Here is a 24,426-nt window from a genome sequence, read left to right as displayed (position 1 = left end):
CTGCTTGTCTTGACAAACTTTCCTTTTCTGGTTTAAAATCACTTCATTGCATTTGTATAAATTTCAGTTTTAGTTCTACTTCTTTGAATTTAATTAAATGCTCATTAAAATTATGGAATTCTCCATTCAATTCTGAATGGTGGACAAGTGATACATACATAATAATCCAAAGCAATATCACTGGACACTAATATGTTCTGTCTGTTGTATAAATGTTTCTTATTAGTTGCACCTATGAAGACTCCTGAATCCTAAAAATCCTTATTAAATAAGCGTTTACCCCAAGAAACCCCAACCAAAGTGCCAAACATAGAATGATTAGTTCTAATTTGTACTTGTTATGGTTCCTTAATCTGTCAGGAGGCTTTCTTCTGTAGTCACCGTCAATTTGACCGTATGACACTGTGCCCTGGCTATATATACTGTATAAGATATCTTACCTAAGGCTTTCCTCCAGCTAATCCCAGATTAGTTGAAACAGGTTATATTGGGTTGGAAATCAAAGTGTCAGTAGTAATACTCTGTTGACGGGTCAGTGAATAAACATCTTTCCCAAAAGCTCTCCCTTTCAAACAGATGACTTGGTGTACTTAAAGTTATACTTATTTTTTGTGAAGAATATATTTCTTTTGCTTTAAGGAATAGTTTTTTTTTTTTTTTTTTTTTTTTTGTGATCATTTACTCACCCTCAGTTCCAAACTAATATGATTCTCTTTTAGAACACGAAAGGAAAAATTCTAAAGAATGTTCAAGCTGCTCTTCATCATACAATAAAAGAATGTGACCAGTGACTGTCAAGCTCCAAATAAAATAAAGAAACAGTCCATATGATTCATACAGGATTGAAATGACATGAAGGTGAATAAATCATAACATAAATCCATAGTAAAACCTATAACAGATGATTATTTTGACATGAATAATATAGAATGTTGCTAAAAAAAAAAAAAAAGTACTTGTATAATGAGTAACATGTTCACTTTGTTTCAGTCTCTCTGTGGGAGAGCGAGATGGAGGATGTTGACTATATATAGAGTCAGAGTGGGTGTTCCGTGACTGACTTGAATGGATGATACATTCAGAGCCACCCACTGGCTGGGTGTTAGTCACTAGATCACACAGACAGATTCAAAGCAGTACTGCTCATTAAGCTTTCTCTAGAGGCCACCAGCCAACTCTCCTCTCCTGTCACAGAGGCTTGTGTTTACCAGAAAGACTGCCTCACAATGATTTCAGCAGCCATTTAGAGGGCTATTAACAAACTTGACTTAGATTGATCGCTTTTCACGTTCCTTCAATTATAGCATTTATCCTTGACCCACCCAATGTGACAACAGTGATTTTTTTGAGATTGGCACCATGCTTGTAAACACAGGTTAGGCTATAAGAAACTAAAGCATTGGGGATGTTTAAGTGCCTTAAAACATTAACACAAAGTGTGCGATTGAGTTTACAAGGAAGGCAAAAGTAGGACGTGTTTTTGCTTGATTTCATACTTGTTTAGGACAAAAGAGATTGGAAATGTTCTCCTCCCATCTGTGTGTTATGCAAAAGCTTCTGCACTGGACTAAGCACACATCATGTCCAGATTAACTCTTGTACATTCACTCAGTGACACCCTGCAGCTGAAAAGAGCTTATTATAAGAGTGATTCAGCTCAGAGTACTGAGGAAGACCTACGCAAATATAGATTAGACACTCTTTGCTGTTATTGGCTTACATTTTTACTTTCACTACTTCTCTTAAAAAAAAAAAAGGATTACTATTGTTAAGTAATAAGAATTGTGCATCTAGTTACTACTTTAATTGAATTACTGTATATCTAGGGTTACATAAGCTGATCAATGGTTTTAAAAATCATAGGTCACAAAAAGTTAAAACCATATTAAGAACATGTGCTATGGTACCTTCATATTATTGACAAATGCACGATGTTTTAGCCTAATTTTAATATAGGGGAGGCTACGGTTGGTTGTCAAAACGTGCTTCAAGTGTTTCATAATTGTTATACTGTTTAAATTAAAGCTTATACGGTAATAGGTTCTATTGTGACAACCTACCCCATAAATCCATATTATGTGCATATTATGTGTTGTTAAATAAGCTGTATTCTTATCTGTTCAATAACAACAAGGTCTGTGTCTACATGAAAACTAAAACAATAAGCAGAGCAAGAGAAATATTCACTGGAGCAAAAAAGTGTAACTTCCATCTCCCCTACAGTGAGCGAAACCTTAGAGACTCCTTAAGCTACACTCACATACATACAGCTTTACTTGTCCTTGCACAAACCCTTTCTCTAAGCTGGAATCTTGGCCAGACTAGAGTCTATTTAAAATAAGTCCAGTGTGTCAGTGCAAACAAATCTTGCCATAAATGGCGGACCCCAGTCGAGCTGCCATTGACATGCAGATCACACTGATGGGACTTATGGGTCTCCTCGCTTTTATTTTGTGCTTATTTTCTATGCAAAGCACTTTGAATTGCCATAGTGTGATTATTTGTATTCCTTTCTATGTAAAGCACTTTGAATTGCCATAATATTGTATGAAATGTGCTATATAAATAAACTCACCTTGTCTTGCCTTGCCTCACAATACACAGCAATGCTGGAGAAATTCCTCATCATGACATCAAATAAGCACCTATAGCCAATTAGCCTATAGGCTACAAGAAAGCCATTTGTCACAAATTAGCCAACTGAATTTCATTGCCATGCGGATATATCTTAGTTAGTCACGATACATTACAGGAAAAGGTTGGGATTTCTTTCTTACTTCCCCCAGTTTGACTCTTTTAGTATTTTTGGACATATGAAGCTGAAAGAATGTCCTGCGGCGCAGTTGTAGGTATGGTGGAATATAGCTACATGGCGCCCTCTTGTGTCCTGATTGCGTATTGTAGAACGAAGCGTTCTGCAAAATGTACAGTGTTGGGGGGGCAGGAATGTGGTCAGGAACCATAGAGGCTTTACACACTCGACCGTTTTATAACACTGTGACAATATTTTCCATTCTCTAAACTTTTGTTAACGTTTAGGCCTATTATGCTGTTTTCTTTGTGCGTACCGATGGCTGGCAGTCACTGCATATATAGCCAATTTTTAAGCTTTTGCTTGTGGGGACAGATAAATAGCGTAGGCTACGGCTAATTTATTATTATTATTAAATTTTTTAAATGACTGATTTTTACTAGTTTAGTTAGTGACTAATCATATCCACAAAATATAACTTTGTATTAAAAAACACACACACACACACAATTATAATTATAAAAATAGCACAGAGTGATAACGCATTTCCCCCTTGGTTCACTCCCAAAAAAAAAAAATAATAATTCTGTAATTATTTACTCACCCTCAACGTATGAATTTCTTTCTCACAAGGAATATATTCTGAAGAAAGTCGGTAACCAAGTTGTGAGGCACCATTATGGATTTGTTTTTTTTTTGTTTTGTTTTTTACTATGGACAATGGTGCACCACAACTATTTGGTTACTAACATTCTTCAAAATAACTTCTTATGTCCAAGTCAAGTCAAGTCACCTTAATTTATATAGCGCTTTTTACAATTGTTTCAAAGCAGTTTTACAGCGATAATGGAAACATAACATTGTTCCACATAACAAAGAAATTCATACAGGAACAACTTGAGGGGGAGTAAATTATGACAGAATTACAATTTTGGGGCTTTATAGCAAAGATTTCTACCCTCATACAAAATCAATTTATTGAAATGTAGCATTTTTCAGAATATATAAAATAAAATAACTCCCAAATAAAACCCAAAATGACTTTAGCCAGGTTAGAAACACACACAAAGAATACCCCTATAACAAATCAGACTTTTTAACAATTTTAATGTTTTATCACACGCAAAATACATTATAATCAAATTATCAACAGAGCAAAAAGAAGGGAAGTACACAGACTGGTGATCAGTCCTTTCGTGTTTGTGGTCCATATACGAAAAAAAATCATAGTTATTCTTTACGATTTATTAGGACAAATAGCCTACCTACGCTTTTGAAAATGTATGGCTAATTTTCAGACCCACACCGCCCACCCTATGCCTAATGTTTTAACCAACACCCACAGTCACTATCGTAAATAAATAACGAAATATCAAAGCGCTTTATATGGGCTAAGTGAGAACTAAATGCTCGATTGCACAGGTGTAATAGCGAACACGCGTTTGTTCTCGTACCATGTAGTAGCCTACTTTTCTCCAACATTACGTTAATTACGTCTTCTCTTTTGTTGACCTCAGAGGTTTGGGAGGTAAGGCAAAACCGAGTTTAACTGATCAACAGCTGATATTAATGATGAATTAGCCATGTTATTTGTTATCCATAAGATGGCGCTAAATTGTTTTCTTATCTTAAAGTGGTTAACATTAGCAGTCCTCCAAATGTTTAGCCGAAATTATCATTTTCAATCGAGTAAAGAATTTAAGGCCTATATTCAATGCCTATTGTAAATTATTAGGCTGCGGTCTTATGTGGAGTGATTGCGCTAGTTGGCTACTGGAATCAGTTTGCGCTTTTGAATAGGCTATAGCCTATCGGCGCGCACTCCTGAGGCAAAAAAAAAAATTGTACAAAAAAATAAAAAAATCAGTTATAGTGAGTATTGATATTATTCAGGTTGTTTAAAGTATTGATATTGTTTACGCAACTTAAATGTGACGCAGACACGGCACCGAAGGGTCCTGGCGGTTGCAGGTTGTGGCTGTGATAGAGCGTGGGAGGAGATCCGGGCCAGTAGGAGAACCCCGACGGACCAACACCTGGAGCAACCAGATTGAGTTTGGAAATGCCTGAAAACTGGAGGGGAGCGAAGTTGCTCTGGAACTTATAAATAGCTTGTTCAGTTGAAGAGGGCTGGCACACTTGCGCCAGGCCGTTAAAGTCAAATTTGTACGCGTAGCGCTTTCCGTGCACCTTGGTCATGATGTTTTTGTCGTAGTAATAGCGCAGAGCGCGGCTCAATTTGTCATAGTTCATGTTCGGTTTACTCTTGCGTTCCCCCCACCGTCGGGCCACCTCGTCCGGGTCTATGAGTTTAAACTCTCCATTGGTCCCCTCCCAGGCGATGCATGTCATATTGGCGCTGTCAGACAGCAGCTCCAGGAGAAACTGCCATAGCTGGATTTGTCCACTTCCTATAAAATGGAAGGAAATAGGCTTACATGTAGCCTATGTAAGGCAAACAAGGAGACCGACCTTCTTTTTTTTTAATCAATATTCCGTGAAGACAGAATACATAGAGAACAGAGAAATATAAATACAAATAAATGTTCTTTGAAGTTAAAATCACTCTTCGAACAACAGTTTTACTGTATAGAGTTCTTGAGTTGGTTATATGGTCGTTTGGAGATTAAAAAACATTTGATATTTTATTGTAGATTATTCAGTGTATTGGTTTCTTGGTTCAGCAGTCTTAAAAATAAAAGTTCTTTATTGGCATGATTTTATGAAGAACCTTTAAACATCCATTGCATCTTTCTATTGGAGGTTCTTTAGTGTAAAAAGGTTATTTAGAATATTGAAATGTTATTCAGAAAAAAAAAAAATGTTCTCTGAAAGGTTCTTTTGGCAGCACAAAATTGTTCTTGACAGCCCATATATTATCTTATATAGCCTTCTAATTGAACTTTATTTTTATTTAATGATTTATTTTTGAGGTATAATCATAATAAAAGTGTGTACACAATTGTTAATTTTAAAATGATGTAAGGACCTTTAATTTTTTTTTGCACAAAAGTAAGAAAATGCGTCTGTCAGCAATTCATCGCAGCACTCACCTTTCTGCACGCCTGTGTTGATGGGGGTCCAAGAAGAGCTTTTGCTTTCCTTCAGAAGATTTTCTGTGGGGTCTGGAAGAAAACGTTTAAAAAATACGTCTGACAATTAGAATTCATATTCTATATGTAGTTTGAAAAGGAGTAAAAAGCAAAATATGCATGAAACATATTTCCCCTTGTTTGTTTATAGGCCTATTTGTAATAATTTTAGAGGAAAAACACGTAATGTCATCCATCTATAAATAAGAATTCGCAATAAAAGAGGTTAAATAGTATGAGTATCGTCGTGTTGCTCGATGTATTTTCCCCAGACTTCAGCGCTGAGGTCAGGAAACGCGTCCAGGAAAAAGGATATCCGATTTCCGACAAAAGAGGACATGCGTTCCAAATGGAGAAGTCAGAGACACCGGCGGTGGTGCGCAGCGTGCACCCGCAGACCCCTAGCATCGCCCTATTCTTTTCACTCATTTCAGCAGTTTTTCTCATTTTACGCACAAAAAGACTATGTACCTGAGAGATACATGTTAAACATAAGGCTTCCTCCGCAGTTCTGTCGCATTGTGGTGGTGGTGGTGGACGTGAAAGGGTAGGCTTTCATTGGCGCAAAGATTTTTATTAAACTTTATCTCAAAACTGTGATCTGGAATAAATGTGAGACAGATTGAAGTTTCCAGGCAACTGTCACAAGCCCCATCTCTGAGACAATATTCAGACAGCAATTTCCTTCGGTGCATTGGTTTAATTAAAAGAGCAATTTACCTCTGCCATCCCTCCCCGTCTCCACAATAAAAAGGAACCGATAGAAATTCGGCCTTATCAATCCACCATCAAGGTTTAATAAAGTTTCTGCGTTAAGATCAGAGTTTCTATGGAGAATTGAAGTGTTTGACATGGAAACCGGTTCAGATCCTCTTTCTTTTCCGCCTTTTTACCTCTTTGCAAACAGAAAGGCCTGTTCCATGTTGGTTGAGAATATTTACCTTTTAACCATGCCTCAGTGCATAATGGTAAACAAGAACATTTTATCCCAAACGTATGTTGCTTTAATGCGCAATAGATGGTATTGTAAACCCTGTGCCCTGCCTTATGATCGGTTCAGTTATACTTTTACATAATGCATTGGTTGTCATTAAACAAAACATTATTTTATTTGTTTTAAACTGAGTCAAGAACCCAAGTGTTCTACATAGAACCCAAAATAACCTTTTTTTTTATTTAATTTTTTTTTATAAATAACTACATACAGGGTAAACATTTTATTTTGACACCTTTTTATTATTTTATAGTCCTTGAATTTCATGTACCTTTTTACAAAGCCAAATCTTAAAAAAATAAAATACTATGATAAATGTGGACGACAACAAAGCAGTTTAGGTTCACCATCTATTGTACAGTAATCCCATACGACACTCTTGGACCAATGAAGTGACAGACAAAAAAAACAAAAAAAAAACAGACAAAGGTAAATGCTTTATTACTTTATTTTGTGCCGAGCAAACATATTAATGCTGTCCATCTGTACAGGGGTGTGTGTTTTTGATTCAAACCTGAAAGAGGTAATACATATTTGTTTATAAAAAATTATTTGGATAGAAGTCAATAGTGCTGGTGTGTGATTACACTAGTCTGCTTAACCTTTATTAATTGCACAAAAATAAAGAATCCCCAGCAGCTTCAACTGTGAGAGAAGCCTCATTAACACAAACACACATTAATATCAGATGAACCAGGCGAGTCATCTTGTAGATGTTTTTGTCGTGTTGTCTCTGGCGTCCCAGACTTGCTTTAGCTGCCTGAGTCATTAAAGAGATCGCAGGCAACTTAAACAAGCCTCGGATGCAAGGCAATGCTTGAGTTTGTCCATGCACTCGGCATATTTCATGCTGGCCTTGGACCTTCTGAAGAATAAATTCAAAACACCTAAATGCAATAGTTAAAGATAAATGCGATATGCTAATCAAAGAAGATATCTGGAATATAAAAATGCAAAGAGAAAGGATTAAATCTGGAATAAGTCTAAAGATAAGTTGTGTTTCTAATGATAGCTGTAATTGGCCTGCACGATTATAAATCCACAGATTCTCGTTTAATTTTAGCTAGATCCATACATAAATGTTTGTACTTTGTTTATCAATTTTAGTTAAAATGATTAAAATGAAATGGGGCGGTGATTGGGGATAAAAGTAAATTTAACAGTAAATTCGATTACCACCATAAAATCAAATGCCCACGTTTCATTTGGCGTTAATTTACAACTCTTCCCGGTAGGGGGAAGGCTACGTTGTAACAGATTTGTTTTTGACAATATTTTCAGATCAGGGATCGGACGGTAGGCCTAATAGCAGGCAAACTTGGAATAAATAATTATAGCAAAGTTTGAGAAAGTACACAGCACAAACTTTGTTTTACAATGAACAGAATGTTTTACGCGGGTCTCACCTTCTGTTGTTGATGTAACCTTGTAGTTAGGTTGATTCAGTCATATTAGCCTAAATACGAATTTTTGTGAGTAAAATTTTAGACTACTTAAAATTGTTTAGCCTAACTAATGTTATCATTTTAGAAATAGTTTTAATTAATAAAACATTTTTACAATGCAGTTTTATAAGGTTGAATTAGTGATTCATATCTGCCATTTCCTTCTAAATACTAAAATAGTGCTGGTCTGTGTCCTGATTTGCTCCCTTAATAAGTTCACTTACCCCGTCCTGTTATGTCTGTCCCAGATCCAGCTGCTTTCAGCACTCTTGTCTGTCTTATAACCACTGCACTAAGAACCAGTACTACACTTTTAATCAGCTCGTAGGGAAATGTGTATTTGATAAAGGTGTATACAGTTGAACATTTTATTAGGAGATCCTGGACTGGGTGTGGGAGCAAGTTTTCCAACAGCAACTACTCATCTGATTCTGGAAGTGGGTGTGTGCAGCCAAATACTGCTAGAGTCCTGAACGGTTTCGGTTACACACAACAAACATAAGAGACGGAATCGCACCCGGATCCCAGTGTTACAAACGATTTGATTGGACGAAAAAGAAACCGTAGGCTACTTCCTTTACCCCTTCATCAATAAAAGGATCCGTCCATTGCATTAGACCTCGGATGTTTTCCTCAACGAAAAACGTTATAGGCCTATTCAAACAACCTACGACAATTATTTGATCCACAAAGGTCAGGACCTCGGACAGCTCCAGACAAAACCCAAACTGGTGACAACACGTGAGAACTTTCACCCCTAGCCCATGGAGAATAAAAAAGGGCTAATTCTGCAAGTAGCCTTAAACTAATATACTGTATATATATATATATATATAAATATATATATAGATGATTTAAATAAATATGTAAAATAAAATAGTTGTTAAAATAGAAAGATGTTTTCATTAAAATTTTATACACATTAAAGATTGAGCATTTATTAACAGCACGTTTTATATTTCTACAATAAAAAAATATTTTCATGATTTGTTATCACAACTTTTTTTATTTGTCAAATCAACTTAGATAATTAATGTGGTTTAGATAATATTTTTGGTGTCTGTTGATTAAACCAATCTCCTTCATTATATAAACTTCAATTTTTTTATTTCAATGAACTCAGGTAACTTATTAAATAATAATTAAGTTAATCCAACAATATCTATTTTTTTACAGTGTAATTTATAGGAAATTGAATATATACATCTATGATTATGTTTATTTTATTTTGTATAAATGTGTATGTAAATGTAGCTAAAATCCCCCAAAAACAGGTCCACAAAGAAAAAACAACATGACACTAACATGAATGTACTCATGCTCTTGTTTATTAGAAATATCACAGTCTCACACCCCCCATAGATGGTGTAGGACATCATTAAGCAAGACTTGGTGGTGTTCATCTGGTGTAAAACATCCTAATTGTTAAATGTAACAAAGTGGCCTATTCCTCCACTGAATGTGGTCTATCTCAGAAAAAAAAAAATCTTGCCAAAATGTCTGCATGATTACATTTCTTTTAAAATGTGGGAGGCCTGCTCTAATTACATAGCTTTAAAAAGCATCCGACCTGCTTGTTTTTTACATCAAGAATTACCACTTAGCAGATCCCTGATTTGAGCAGAGAAGTTGTTTTATTTAAAAAAAAACAAGGCAAAAAGCACTCTTTTACCATGGTTTAAATAATGTCTTTATTGCCTATAGTAATGACATGGCATGACATGATGTGTACATAATGGTGTGGGGTCTTATTGCTGAATTCTGCGCATAGACTGGATCTGATTGGTGTGTGCCTGGGTGCCGAACTCGTTGTAGCATCTGTATTCTCCTTGGCGTCTGTCTCTCTCAAAGATGTACTGATATCCACGGTAACCAGGAAACTGATAGCCTACCCAGCTGCCAGAGAAAAGGGCAAATCTCATTTATTGCACCGCACACTAATAAGACTGTGTGCATGGAGGTGCTGCATTACGTAAGTGATGCACTATTTGTAACAAAGAATAGGAGATCCACAAAGGACACACTCTGTAAGAAATGTGTTTGGAAGACATTTACTGATAATCAAATGTGTGTGTGTGTGTGTGTGTGTGTGTGTGTGTGTGTGTGTGTGTGTGTGTGTGTGTGTGTGTGTGTGTGTGTGTGTGTGTGTGTGTGTGTGTGTGTGTGTGTGTGTGTGTGTGTGTGTGTGTGTGTGTGTGTGTGTGTGTGTGTGTGTGTGTGTGTGTGTGTATTTAAATACTGTAAAAGAAAGTTGAAGTACAATCAACTTGGATGTTTAAGCCTTTTCAACTAAAATTACATTAAACTGACTTTAAATAATGATTTGAGTCTTGTATAACTTATAAAAAAAGGTTGAAAATTGCTTGTTAAAGCAATGTAAAAACACATGTTGTCATAACTTATTTATCATATATATATATGCAGTATTACAAACGTTTAAAAAACAAAATGTATTAAATATAGTTATATTAATAGGGTTCTGTCAGATGGGGATCATTTTATGGACTTTGTTTTAATTCATTATTACATTTTTATTAATATTTTATGACTAGAAATAAAATAGAAAAAACCTGTTAAACACGAAAGTATTTGCAATCATGTAATACATTTCTTCTTAAATACTGTAGAACCTTGTTGGCTTACGTGGTTGTTTACAACTGAGTCAAGAACTCTAGGGTCCTATATAGAATTCGTTTTTTTCCTAAGAGTGATGTAGTTAAGAGTGACGAGGTGACTTACGCTCCTGAGTTGACTTTGATTGAGGGAACTTCCTTGCTGCACCAACCCATGGCTTGGAGGGAGGGATAGTCCTCACACATCTCAAATTTACGTCCCATGAATTCTTCACACTCATAGAGGGTAATCTTACTGTCACTGTGGTTCTGTCGGGGAAAAGGGTGAGTATGGGAAATGAGATTACGCCAGGATGATTAGGAGCACATTTTGTTATGAAGTAAACCTAATTTGCCATTTTAACAAAGAGATTGCTGAGATAATGAAAGAAGCCGTATGAGAAAGTCTTTGTAGATTTGGCATAATGGGATCAACTTACAGCACATTTAATAGGTCTGAAAGAGAGCATGTGCTCTGTTCTGTAACTGCTGTTGCCACTCCAGGCCTGGTAACAGGGATAGTCTCCTTTCTCTAGGATAAACTGCTGGCCCTGGAACTCAGGATACTCGTACCCCACCCAGCTGAGAGACAGAATGTCATAGTCAACACAAACCATGAAGCAACAGCGTTTTACATGGCAATGATCGCTGCTGATCAGGACACAAAGGCAAAGGCAAACACGATGGTGCGGGCTGAATGAGCGGCTCTGTGTTCTTTTATCAGCTCATCTGTCATCATCACAGACAGCCACAACACAGCCGGCAGCTGCCAGCCGCACACACGATCTCTGCTATCTCTCTGTCACTGTTCCAGTTCGTATAAATATATATATAAAAAAAAAAAAAAAACGACATTCAGACTATAGTTACAGATGGAAATGCTGTTTGTGACAATTAATAATAAAAAACACCAACAACAATATATATATATATATATATATATATATATATATATATATATATATATATATATATATATGAACATAGACTTGCAGAAATAAATTTGTTAATTTATATGTTGTTGGTTCTCTCTTGTTTTTGCTTGTGTTCATGATTTCTTTGTATGACAGCTTGGCTAAAAATAATGTTGCACAATTTTACACAAATAAAATTTGTTATCACAAATAAAACAATTCACTCCAAGCACAATTATACAAAATCTTTAACAATTATTTAACAATAGTTGAAAAAAGGGTAAAGATGTCCATTTTCCTATCGGCTGGACGTCACTTTTGGCCACTACTGTATGAATATATATATATATATATATATATATATATATATGCTGATTTGGTCCTCAAGAAACATTTCTTATTATTATCAATGTTGAAAACTGTTGTGCTGTTAAATATTGTTGTGTTTTCAGGATATCAGGATATAGAATAGAAACAGCAATTATTTGGTATATAAATATTTTGTAACATTCTAAATGTATTTACTGCCACTTTTGATCATTTTAATGCATCCTTGCTGAACAAAAGAAAAAAAATATTTTGAACAGTTGTGTATATGTATATTATCTGAGCACATATTACTTCTAATTTTACAAATATCTCACTATATTAATCAATCAAAATATATCTCCAATATTAAACATGGCAGTCATATCCTCCCTGCTTCACCCTTTGCACAATGAACTCTAAACATCCAGAGGTTACACTTACGGGCCGTTCTCCACCTTAATGGAGCGAATCTTTCTGAAGTCTCTGTCCAGAATGTTCTGGCACTCAAACGAGAATTCACAGCTCTTTCCCTGGAAGAACTCCTCCTCGAACACAGTCATCCTAAACTTCCCCCTCTGCTCCAACTGCTCCTGCGGATTCATGGCTGCTGTCGATCACCGCGCTCTCTATACCGGGAAAACAAGGAGAGGAGAGGGTCATAACCGAGACCACAGCGTGAATTCATGCACCATTGTGAAACATTCCTGGGTAGATTAAGTGAAAACTGATTCCTGGATAAAGTTTCGACAGTATTTGTTTCCTGCTAGCAGGATCTTTTTTTGCTCAATAAGATTACTTTGTCTCTGTCTGTGCTCTTTATCATTGTACAGGAATCCGATGTTTCACTTTGAAGGGCTGAGACAGTGGCATACTCACGTACTGAGGTGGGACAGATCCAGTATAATCAATGTGGTGGCCAAGCCCTTGTCCAGTGTTTTTATAGCACAGGGCCCCTCATTTAGTGCAGAATGCGCATCAGGCCTGCACACTCAGCAGCAGCCAACAGAAAAACCGCATTAGCCTTCACTATTGTGGAGCCCTGTGCGGCCTATTGTGGAGGTCTTAGACCCACTGACTCATCAAAACGCCACTATCTGCCCCCACGCTGGACCCTTGGCTATTCACAATGGCGATGCTTTGACACGAGACTTTGATTGGATAGGGCAGATAATAGCAGAATTGTTGGAGATTAGGCTGAGCCGTCCGTGCTCTGGTGCCTGCTTGTGGATGCTCTCCCTGGGCAGAACTGGCTGTTGTTGACCTATAGTAATTATGCTGAACATTAATCATATTAGAATACATAATACACAGAATACAGAACACAAATCTTCTCTTTTTGTTTCTGAGATCATTTGAACAATAATATTATGCATGTAATAGGGGGAAAATCACAACATTTGAGAGAGTATAATTCCCATTGCTAAATTCACAACAGATAATAATATACATCTTTTTTTTTTTATCTATAATGATTGCAGCTGTTCAGATAAATAGGGCATACATCTGTTTTAGTACAATAAATAACAACTTTAATAATACATCATAAAAGTAACTTTTGAAATGTGATAAGCATAGTCAGATTTATCATATCAAGCAAGTGTGTCATGTAATTTAGAACATGACCATATCAATAGAAAATAGACATTACTTTTATTCTTAAACTGATTGTTCATTGGTCAGCCCTTTTGATGACATCTTGTGGTGTGATGCTTTATTGCATGACCAGTAGCTCTGGATTTAAGTACATTTTCATGACCTTTATCACTACAGCATTACGTTTTATTATTCATGGACAAGACAGACAATTATGTTGGAATCCAAACCCTATATAATATTCTAATAAGCCAAGGCATGAATAATATGTGTGTCATGCATATGTAATTGTTCTCACCTGTTAGGCGTTGTTTGCGTGCAAAACAGGTGCTGTAGAGATGCAGGGCGCACTGCTGTTGTCCTGTTATCCTGATTTGGCAGATCTGAGCTCACACTCATTTTCTCAGGATAGCCAGTTACACCCCACACGCCCTGATACAAAAAAAAAAAAGAGGAATAACATAATTCTAACTCTAGAACTAGAATGTAGTGGTGCTTGCAGTGGCAAAACTTGACACACGGTTGCTAGGGTGGTTCTAGTGGGTTGCTATGGTGTTGCTAGGCGGTTGCTAGGGCATTGCTAGGCAGTTGCTAAGGTGTTCTGGGTGGTTGCTATGGTGTTGCTAGGCAGTTGCTAGGGTATTCTGGGTGGTTGCTATGGTGTTGCTAGGTGGTTGCTAAGGTATTCTGAGTGGTTGCTAGGGCGTTGCTAGGCAGTTGCTAGGGTGTTCTGGGTGGTTACTATGGTGTTGCTAGGCGGTTGCTAGGGCATTGCTAGGTGGTTGCTAGGGTGGTCTGGGTGGTTGCTAGGGCATTGCTAGGCAGCTGCACTAAATCATTCTTGGTGGTTGCTATGGCTATACATCCATACTGTAATTATGACATTAATTCAGGCAACATATGGCAACCATAGACTGTGGATGGCAACACACTGTGTGTGTATATATATATATATATATATATATATATATATATATATATATATATATATATATATATACATATATACATATATACACAGATATATATACATCAAATCTGAATTTATGTCATAATTTCTCTGTGCTATAGTTTCTACACATATACATATACATACATACATACATACATACATACATACACAGATATACATATAATCTGAATTTATGTAATAATTTATCTGTGCTACTAGTATATGCATGTATATATATATATATATATATATATAGATAGATAGATAGATAGATAGATATACATTTTTAATATATCCCTTTGATCAATTTAATGCATTCTTTAATGCATCATCTCTCCCCCCTCTCTCTTTATATATATATATATATATATATATTGAGAGAGAGAGAGAGAGAGAGAGAGAGAGAGATGATGCATTACAATGATCAAAAGGCATATCATATTACAAAATATTTATTTTTCATTATTGACAAATGTTTTATTCATCAAAAAATCCTGAAAAAAAAAGATATCATTGTTTCCACAAAAACATTACGCAGCACAGCTGTGTTCGACATTGATGATAATAAGAAATGTTTCTTGAGCACCAAATCAGCATATAACATAATATATGTTAGAATGATTTCTGAAGTAAATCATGTGTCACTGAAGACTGGAGTAATGATGCTGAAAATTCAGCTTTACCACAGCAATAAATTACAACCCTATATTAAAACAGAATACGCATATTTTAATAATATTTTATAATATTACTGTTTTTACTGTAGTTTTGATACTGTTTTTTTTTTAATAGGCTAAATGCAGCTTTAATGAGCATAAGAGATGAGGAATTGATGACATCATCAGATGAGGATGCACTGTAAGTGTGTGTGTTCAAGGTAAAGATCCCATATGCAAAACCCAGTGTAACTGTCAGAGTGATTTGACATGCAAATCAATCCGTTGCAAATCAGAAAGTGTGATGCTTCCTTGTCACTCCAGGAGTACGGTGCCATTGCTCAGAAAAGCAGGATTTGACATATCATATTACATTTCATTTGAGCACGAATTGAACTGTAATACGGCCACATTTTATTACGATGCGAAGATAAACTTCATGAAATAAATGTTTTAAATGTTTATTATTGTTGTGTGTTGTGCACTGCACCATCAAACCATATAGGTGTGCATATTGTGTTTCCTGATTGTCATTCATTTACTTTGCCAGTTTACAAACAGGTGTGAAGGTGCAGTGAAACTGGTCGGTGCTATTTGAATAGTTAGTGCTGGATGATGTTTTCTTTAGGGTGCCATGGAAACTAATCCTTCTAAGGGCAAATGTGGACAGGTCCAGACAGCTAAGTGCAGGTGACATCTGCTCTGATAATGTCCTTTATGTGTTTGAGCACACAAGGACGGGTGCTTCTGCAGAACATGGCCATGGTAGACAGAGACAGACATTTCCATCTAATCTACTGCCAAGGGCAAGAAAAAACCCAACATAATTTGCATTTTCAACAGTAACCCTTTTAACTGCCACATAGCTAACAGGCAACTCCTGTCCAGCAGGTAGGCTATCTGTTTGCCAAGTACTTTATGGAATAATGCAATAGCCTATATGCTTAATTCAGAAACAATTGTATTGTCTGTTGCAACATAAGCAGAGCGGTAAATGTAATAAAATAATAATAAAAATACAAATTGAGAAAGCACTTTTTTTTGTTTTTTTAAATTTTGTTTCTGTTTTATTAAAATAATAATGTAACAATTCAGAATAACGTACATTGCACGCCTCCATTATGAAAAGGAAGACAATAACATATTTAGTTCAGATATTTTCACGTTGGTTCTTCAGGCTTCTCTCAAACATCTGACTAGTTCTGTAATTCAGCTGAATGGAAATGTTTTACTATCAATATACTGATTATTACATTTATATTGTTCTTAAAATACAATCACATGGTCATAGCCTATAAGAAGAAAAATAAAGGTTTAATTCATAAACTAGCCCAGCATGCAATAGCCGTCATTTCACCGGTTAACTAAAGACCCGATAAAGTCCAGCTATGAGTAACCCACTTCTAACCAAAATAACCTTGAATTTGGTTACATGTTGTTTTTGCCAAAATAACTTGCAAGATGTTTGATATTCCATAATGTAAGCAAAGTAAACAGTGATTACAAGGTGTTTGGTTTCATTTCTTTGACATGTTTTCTTATTAATGATAGGCCTATTCTACTCTTGGGCTATGCTAGATGTCTATTACATTTTCACTGACAGCCCAAATTTTGCCTTGTTTTAGCCAAGAGTCTGGGCTGTGTTTGGACGGCTATTAGACGTCTTTTAAAAGCAAAAAATGCTTGCTGGGAGCCTGAATGATGGCCTCACAGTATTACAAGTGGTAGACATAGCTAAAACAAGGCAAAATTTGGGCCGTCAGTGAAAATTTAATAGACATCTAAACCATAGCCCAAGAGTAGACTATAAGCCTATTTTTAACAAGCAGAGTTTTCCTTTTGTCTAAATACCAAATAAATAACATGAAAATAAGACATTATATCGACATAGCTATTTAGGCTATTCATTCATTATAGTTACTCAGCAAATTCTACGCGTTTTATTCATTGTTTTAACACGGTTAGGTTTCGTTGAACAGAAGTTGCCAGTGTCTGCGTGGATCCCGCTGCTCTGCTCTGGTGTTTTACTGACGCGTGTCTGCATCTGCGTAACGCGAGCCGAACGAACAAAACCATTTCATCTGCAGGTATTGTGCGTGTGGCTCAACGTGATACAAGTACAGAAAGCACATACAACATCCATTCTGACGTCCATTAATTCATTCGGTTTCTGATGATGACTTGTCCTCTTTCCTGAAAATCAGTAAAGAAGAACAATAGATCATGTGAACAACTATTTTCTCAGGTAGCGTAACTTTCATTAACAATATAAACATAATATATAGCCTAATGTTCTTGAACATGAAAATATGAATATACAGTTCATGACATTTTAAAGTAGTCTACTTCAATGTGCATTAACTAAAATGTTACAAATAATTTGACAAAACTTACCGTGTCATTCTGCGCATCAGAAGCGTTATAATAGCGACTGTTAATGCACACAGATCTGCTGAGGCCTTTAGCTTTATATAGTGTGCACGCGAGTAAATGCATTGATCTGCTCTCTGTCTTGAGCGCGCGGAACTCTGTCCTGGACACCTGTCACACGGCACTTTCCTCTCATCCAATATTGACACAGGGAGTCAAATGGGAGGTCCACAGTAGATTACTTCTCTCTATTATGTCAATCATGTCGCTCTATGCAAACTCACTTCGCGTTTCGTCGAGATACAACGCGTTGAGACATCTGGAGCGGATGGGCGCGTGAGGTCAGGCGAGGACGTACAAAGATGACCTCTTAAACTTAAAAAAAATTATATATATATATATATATATATATATATAATTAAAACAACTATAATCTTCCTAGCAAAATATGCTATTGGATATTGCTCAGTTCATGTTATCTTTATGTAACGTTACATGTTTCAGCTCTTTACGACAAAAAACCCCAAACAAAACAAAAACAAGCCTTCTAAACAAACTATGATGCAAAGATCAGGCAATTATTTTAATCACCGTAGCCTTTTTTGCTGTTCATTCACTGTAAACAGTCTTTCAGAGTGACAAATGAATTTTATAAATACATACCATATTCTAGGCTACTTAATTGTATTATTATTATAGAAATTAAATAAAACCTTTGTAAATTTTAGATGGGGTAGCATGTCATTAAACCTTAACTACACAATTATCAATGAAAATAGGTAAAAATTTCCCTTTTTACAGTTGCCTATATGGGCAATAGCCTACGGCTAATCGAAATAAAAATGAAAGTCCATATTTTCAATGATACGTGCCACTTGTCATCCAATTATTATTATTGTCCAATCATTTTTCTTATTTAGGATGTCAAAACACTTGACTGGTATAAAACTGCTGGTGTGCTTCTGCCCCCTACTGGATTTGACGGGAGATGACAAAATTAGAGATCCTTTCAAAATGGGTAATTTTTAGCTTCGACAATGGTGGAAATGCCTTACGTGTTTAAAGCAGAAGAGAAATGAAGGCAAGTTGTCACACTGTCACACTTTTAACTTGTCATTATTCGGGGTTTATTTATTTTTTTTGTAAAATTTTGTATAGGTACACTGACATTGCAACTTGGGGTCAGTAATTCTTTTTATTAATACTAAATAAAATATAAAATACTTAATATACTTAAAATAATTAATTAATACTTTTATTCAGCTAGGATGCAGTGAGAGTAAAAACATTTGTAATATTACAAAATATTTCTATCTTAAATAAATGCTTTCCATTCATCCAAGAATCCAGAAAAAAACAAAATCACTTCTTTTTTTTTGTTTTTTTTGTTACAAAACTATTCAGCAGCAAAACCGATTTCAAGATTGGATAAGAAATGTTTCCTGAGCAATAAATCAGCATTTTAGAATAATTTCGGAAAGATCATGTGACAATGAAGACTGGAGTAATGATGTTGAAAATTCAGCTTTGCATCATTTTATTACCAAGTCAACAAAAACAAGGAGGGAGTAATCTGAATCATGTTAGTATTAAAGTGGAGGGAATGATTGAGCTATAAAGACCAGACATGATTTAACAGGTCCCAAATTTTTCTTCCTCTTTCCTGAGGGGTTTCATTAGCTGGCCTGTGAGAGTCTTTTCAGATATGCCTCCCAGCCTGCCGTTCTGTATTCTTCTGCAGCTCGGAGCCGATCTGGGCTGGCAAGAATACCTCGTCCCACAATGATGATATCAGAGCCTTTAGTGCAGATCACATCTTCTGGACTTGAATACTGCTGTCCAAGTCCATCCCCTGGAGAACAAAAGATGACTACATTAAAAACAACAGGTATCTGATCGCTAAAAACAGGCAAACATAAACAGAATAGTAGACAATATTTCTGAGCTTCTTTATAAAAAAAAAATATAAAAAAAATCACCTCTCTCTATCCAAACACTTGGAGATATAGGAAAGCTAATGTCAAAACAATGTGTAATATTCAGTAGTAAAATGTACCTCCTGTCTGCATTTGCACTCCTGGAGTCATGTGAACCAGACCAGGCTTGTCACTGATCTTCGATCCACTTATAAATCCAAACACAAAATCAGAATGGTCTTCAGCCATCTTGACCTAAAAGACATTTCAATCAACTCAAATAAGTGGCTTGAATAATAAGTAAGACAGAAGGCTTAAAGTCACCATAAAATCAAAATTGACAATTATTTTTTTAATATATTTTTTTTTACATTTTATTTAAAAATTACATGTCCCCTTGTAATCCTTAATCAAAGTAACTTCCCCTCCCCTCTTGCAGCAACATCTCTTCTCTGATGACATGTTTACTGGCGAGAGGGCGGGACAACCTGTCACTCACATGACATCACAGCAATTGCGAACCACAATGATCCAATCAATTCCCAATGGACAAAATCAAGTCCCGCCTTACATTATGTTCTTGTTAAAGAAGCCATTTCACTTAGATATACATCACAATAGGGAAGAAAAGAACATACATTTCATGTCGACTTTAAAGGACTAAGCTAGGACAAAAATGAAAAAGGACACCACCTTGATCCTACAAAACTGAAACATTTAAAGGAGAAAAAAAAGAATATTATTGATACGAAATAATAAACAAGGGTTACTGGAAGTGAGGAAGTGTTCACAGAGAGTAGAAGACGTACCACTGCTCGAGTGTAATCCCCTGTTGCAAGGGAACCCTGGGAGCTCATCTGAGCAATGAGCAAACAGCCGTGACCCAGAGGTTTGCCGACGGCACCGAGACCCTGCAGCACACCCGGACCCGGCAATGCGTGGGCATTAATGATGTGCGCCCATGAGGAGATCCGATAGAGACCACCTTTAAAAACAACAACATTTTGTGTGAAAAACATTAGAGAAATTGTTCACTCAAAAAAGACATTTCTGCCATTTACTCACCCTGATGTCATTCCAGAACTGTATGACTATTTTTCCTGTGAAACACAATAAAAGGAATCTGAACATATGGCTAGAAATAAAGGTCTAAATGTATTTTTTTATGCTTTTTTTGGACTCTAAAATGTCCTTGCATGGTGAACTTTTGCATGAAGATTGTTCCACAGAGGAAGAAAGTCATACAGGTTTGGAATGACATGAAGGAGAGCAAATGATGACAGAGCTTTGATTTTTGGGTGAACTATCCCTTTAAGAATCCAGACATATACAAACAAGCACTGTGAAACAAAAAAACATTTAAAACCAAGATATTTATTATTTTAATTCAGCTAATTTTAATTCTACTGCAATGTTCTCTAAATGTAGGCTAAATGTCTAGGGAGAAACACAATGAGTTGCATTAGAAACACTTAAAAGTTTGGAAATATCCAACAGATATCCATTACTTTAATTGATTTTAATTCATTGAATCTGCTCCCAACTACTAGAATATGAAAATAACTTTTACTCTAACTTCTGATCACACTGCAAAAAAAAAAAGTGACGCGCTTCCTCATTGTTTCTCTCTTCCAGTTTGTTTTCAGTCTAAAGATTCTTAAATCAAGATGCCTTTACTGGAGATACAAAATGACAAAATATGAAGTCTTGTTTTCTGTGAAACTGACCAAAATGAAGTGACTTTATGATTAAAACAAAAGACTTTCTGCTCTGATTTAAGACCTTTTTATGGCCTTAATTTTCTGTATGGGCGAAATAAGACTTTTATAGACCGTCACAAACCTTGTTTCTTAAACTTTGTCCAGAAAATCACAAACACTTTGGTCTATGAATATCTAGTGCAGACTATACAAGTTCAATTTAAGTCTAGTCTCCACATCCACCACCATCTGAAACAAACACCTACCATCATACTGATGCTTGACTGTGTTCCCAATGTCTGCAAACTTGCGATCCTCAAAAATCAGGAAGTTGTGCTTTATAGCCAACTCTTTCAGATTGCTTGCGACGTCTGCAGTGAAGTCCTGCAGGATGTCCACGTGAGTCTTCATCACGCAAATCAGTGGCCCCAACGTCACAGCGATCTCCAGCAGCTCCTCAGAACGAGTCACGTCTGCAGACACGCACAGATTGCTCTTCTTGTCCTCCATGATCTTCAGCAGGCGGGCAGCGAGAGGGTGAGTGTCTGGCAACCCGGCACGAGCCCCGTAGCCGAGGTCATTACAGCCCTTTTTAGGGGCGGAGCAGCCATTCTTCTTTGCTGATACATAGGTGTTATTTTCTCGAATAAATCTCTCAACGTTCTGAGAAGTGGCCGTGTCTATTCGGCCAGATTTAAGTAAGACATCCAGAAGTCTGGAGACAGAAATGACTGAATGTAGAGTGATGCCACTGTCAGCTAGCCTGGCACTGCCTCCCTGCTCTCTGTCCATTAACACCACAGCATCTGTGATCTTCAGGCCTTCGTTCTCTAGTACCTCAGCGGTTTCTAGAACACTGCTGCCACTGGTCACTACGTCCTCTACTATTAGGCATCGGTCACCTGGGTGGATGGTTCCTTCGATGAGACGCTTCGTTCCTGGGGAATTTCAAAACACAAGTCAATTAAGATTAGTGTTATTTTAGTATCATTAACTACTATTCAAGAGAGCTTTATTATCAGACCGGTATTATACACAGTATACACAGAGGGGGTGAAATGCCATTTCATGGTGCAACATTCAAATCGACAACAAACATAGAGAGACAGAGTAAAAGTCAAGATGAAAAGCACCATAAGCTGCTAAAAACAAATGGTAAACCACAACAAACATACAGAAGCAAAAAGACAACAAGTGTGTTGACTGCAGTACGTGTAAAATGTGCCAGAGGACGTAAACATTTCGTCTTCATGTAAACTCTGAACATCATACATTAAATAATGAGCAGTAACAGTTTAATGTGTCAATGCATATCCAAAATATATTACTATTATATTATTTATTTAATATTTGTTGTGTCATTCGTATTAGTTTTTTATTTTCAGTTATTTATTTTAGTACCTCAATTTAAACTAAATGGAAATGAGAAATGCTGCCTTTGCAACAAGCTGAAATAAAAGCATTTTTAATGTTTTATTTCCGTTTAATATATAAATGCATATAGACGATAAATAGAATAACTGTTTATTTCAAGTAAAGAAAATGATTTTAGTTTTAATAAACTATAATAATACAGATTCACACTGCAAATCGCACCATGAAATATATAAATAAACTATCTGTAAATCTAAATGATTAATATAGCAACTCAAGAAGTATTTGGACACTAAAGGCACAAATAAACCACATGACATTCCATGTTGTCAACTAGAAAATTCATTTTGCATTCATTTTGCACATGGATTTATTCAAAGCGACTTGCATTGTATTTAAAGGTATAGCGGAGGATGTTTTACTTCCTGGTGGGTAGTCTAAACTATTGGTCCTCCTAATTGTCAATCATTCTGGTGAATCAATCAAACTTTTCAAAAAGTGGAGAGGGCAGGTCTTATCTAAAATTTGGAAAGATCCTCCGCTATACCTTTAAGGTATATATATTTCTACCAGTTCTTGTTTTGAACATCAAATCTACTGCTTTATACTTTTAACCTAACAAGCTTTTTTTTAGGATTGTTTTACGATTTAGTTTTTTGATGAATGCTGCTTGGTTTGATATGTTGCTACCCAACACAATTTTAAAGTGTGTCTTCAATGTCCAAATATTTTTTGGTTTTGGGAAATTTAAACAGTAAATAGATTACAGATGGAGTGGAGTTAAATTTGCACTATATACCATAGTCCTTCGCCTCCTTTCGTCGAATAAGCATGGGGTATTGCTTGGTAGAGCAGATGATTGTGGCCAGAGGAAGAGCTGTGTAAGGGACACCACACACACTCTCAAACTGAACCCCTGCATCCTCAGCACGCTTGTGAAGAAGGCTGGCCACCTGATCACAAACAAAAATGATTTTATGATCAACGAATGACATCCATTAAAGAAGGATCTTAAGGACTTGTTTTCTAAAACATTCTTGGTAGGAAAATGCTCAGGATATGATGTACGATTACATACTTTTGGAACAACAGTAGGCCTATATTATCATATCATTACTCAAAGTGAGCACGTGTTTACCTGGTTCATCAACGCTGGATGGGACACTGTTACTCTAAGATCAAAATAGATCGGCGAAGTGAGTCCACTTTTAAGCTTAAAAGTTCCGAACTTGACGGCTTGGATATCGTGTAGTTTCAGGATTAAACTATTTATACTTGTGTCATCCATTTCAGTTTGATCAATCGTGTTCAGCTAAACAGTGTAAAAGTAAAGAAGTGCGGGTAGTAGTGATTCTTTCGCGCGAGACTCATGCCGCTTCAGTGACGCAGCCACACACACGTGATACACCAATTTGCGCATGTCTGAGATTACTCGTCGACAAAATAAAAGCATTTGGCTCTATGGACTTTTAAGGAGAGAAAAAAAAACTTTTCAAAACACATTTTTTAAATAATTTTTTTATTTAGACTAATTGCTAATGCTTACTGCATAGCTAGAGTTTTACACATCCCACACGCACAATAAAATAATATTTACACACGTTTTGGACCATTTGGCAAAATTGCTGCTTGGTTGTAAATCATGAAAATCTATTTTGTTCACAAATAAAATTGACCGTGACACTATTGTCGTTTTGATAACAACAGTTTGATAAAAGTAAAACTTCATTAAATGGTAACGTTTGTT

The 24,426-nt window shown here is 36.1% G+C and overlaps 3 protein-coding genes and 1 long non-coding RNA gene across 7 annotated transcripts; all 4 read right to left on the bottom strand.

The window, feature by feature from the left end:
• Window positions 1-3,842: 3,842 nt before the first annotated feature.
• On the bottom strand, window positions 3,843-9,091 carry fev (FEV transcription factor, ETS family member). 4 transcript variants are annotated; one of them, XM_082175486.1, is made up of 4 exons: window positions 8,508-8,582; window positions 6,565-8,294; window positions 5,806-5,877; window positions 3,843-5,163 (listed from the first exon to the last, which is right to left on the bottom strand). In XM_082175486.1, the coding sequence occupies exons 2-4, from the start codon at window positions 6,695-6,697 to the stop codon at window positions 4,616-4,618; spliced, it is 753 nt and encodes a 250-aa protein (XP_082031612.1). In that variant the 5' UTR covers window positions 6,698-8,294; window positions 8,508-8,582; the 3' UTR covers window positions 3,843-4,615. The 4 variants fall into 4 exon arrangements, with proteins under 4 accessions (XP_082031612.1, XP_082031611.1, XP_082031614.1 ...); XM_082175485.1 differs by having other exon boundaries at window positions 6,565-9,091; XM_082175488.1 differs by lacking the exon at window positions 6,565-8,294 and having other exon boundaries at window positions 8,508-8,693.
• A 420-nt stretch (window positions 9,092-9,511) lies between these two features.
• Window positions 9,512-14,067, bottom strand: cryba2b (crystallin, beta A2b). Its single transcript, XM_082176774.1, has 6 exons — window positions 14,010-14,067; window positions 12,995-13,379; window positions 12,560-12,744; window positions 11,336-11,477; window positions 11,023-11,165; window positions 9,512-10,179 (listed from the first exon to the last, which is right to left on the bottom strand). The coding sequence occupies exons 3-6, from the start codon at window positions 12,718-12,720 to the stop codon at window positions 10,032-10,034; spliced, it is 594 nt and encodes a 197-aa protein (XP_082032900.1). The 5' UTR covers window positions 12,721-12,744; window positions 12,995-13,379; window positions 14,010-14,067; the 3' UTR covers window positions 9,512-10,031.
• Window positions 14,068-17,257: 3,190 nt separating this feature from the next.
• LOC309503798 lies at window positions 17,258-17,983 on the bottom strand. Its single transcript, XR_014207866.1, has 2 exons — window positions 17,714-17,983; window positions 17,258-17,512 (listed from the first exon to the last, which is right to left on the bottom strand). It is a non-coding gene; the product is annotated as an uncharacterized lncRNA (long non-coding RNA).
• A 1,214-nt stretch (window positions 17,984-19,197) lies between these two features.
• On the bottom strand, window positions 19,198-24,073 carry umps (uridine monophosphate synthetase). The gene is made up of 6 exons (XM_082175685.1): window positions 23,818-24,073; window positions 23,479-23,632; window positions 21,572-22,243; window positions 20,415-20,590; window positions 19,746-19,860; window positions 19,198-19,541 (listed from the first exon to the last, which is right to left on the bottom strand). Exons 1-6 carry the CDS (start codon window positions 23,965-23,967, stop codon window positions 19,366-19,368), a joined length of 1,443 nt encoding a protein of 480 aa, XP_082031811.1. The 5' UTR covers window positions 23,968-24,073; the 3' UTR covers window positions 19,198-19,365.
• Window positions 24,074-24,426: the final 353 nt, after the last annotated feature.

This window comes from Leuciscus leuciscus (assembly GCF_965113295.1).
Source record: "Leuciscus leuciscus genome assembly, chromosome: 7".
NCBI classification, from domain to species: Eukaryota; Metazoa; Chordata; class Actinopteri; order Cypriniformes; family Leuciscidae; genus Leuciscus; species Leuciscus leuciscus.
The sequence above is the reverse complement of the archived record's forward strand: the minus strand, read 5'-3'. Positions and strand labels throughout refer to the sequence as shown.

Bases quoted from the DNA above. Each gene is read 5' to 3' on its own strand.
- fev (XM_082175485.1), bottom strand. From the start codon at position 6,697: ATGTCAAACACTTCAATTCTCCATAGAAACTCTGATCTTAACGCAGAA. The intron at 5,878-6,564 runs GTAAATTGCTCT...GTTTTCTTCCAG, and splicing joins GACGGGGAGGGATGGCAGAG to ACCCCACAGAAAATCTTCTG. The intron at 5,164-5,805 runs GTGAGTGCTGCG...TCCATTTTATAG, and splicing joins CAACACAGGCGTGCAGAAAG to GAAGTGGACAAATCCAGCTA.
- cryba2b (XM_082176774.1), bottom strand. From the start codon at position 12,720: ATGAATCCGCAGGAGCAGTTGGAGCAGAGGGGGAAGTTTAGGATGACT. The intron at 11,478-12,559 runs GTAAGTGTAACC...TCTGTCTCTCAG, and splicing joins ATTAAGGTGGAGAACGGCCC to CTGGGTGGGGTACGAGTATC. The intron at 11,166-11,335 runs GTAAGTTGATCC...TTTCCCCGACAG, and splicing joins TCAGACCTATTAAATGTGCT to AACCACAGTGACAGTAAGAT.
- umps (XM_082175685.1), bottom strand. From the start codon at position 23,967: ATGGATGACACAAGTATAAATAGTTTAATCCTGAAACTACACGATATC. The intron at 23,633-23,817 runs GTAAACACGTGC...GTTTGTGATCAG, and splicing joins ATCCAGCGTTGATGAACCAG to GTGGCCAGCCTTCTTCACAA. The intron at 20,591-21,571 runs GTAGGTGTTTGT...TTGTTTTTAAAG, and splicing joins AGTCAAGCATCAGTATGATG to GTGGTCTCTATCGGATCTCC.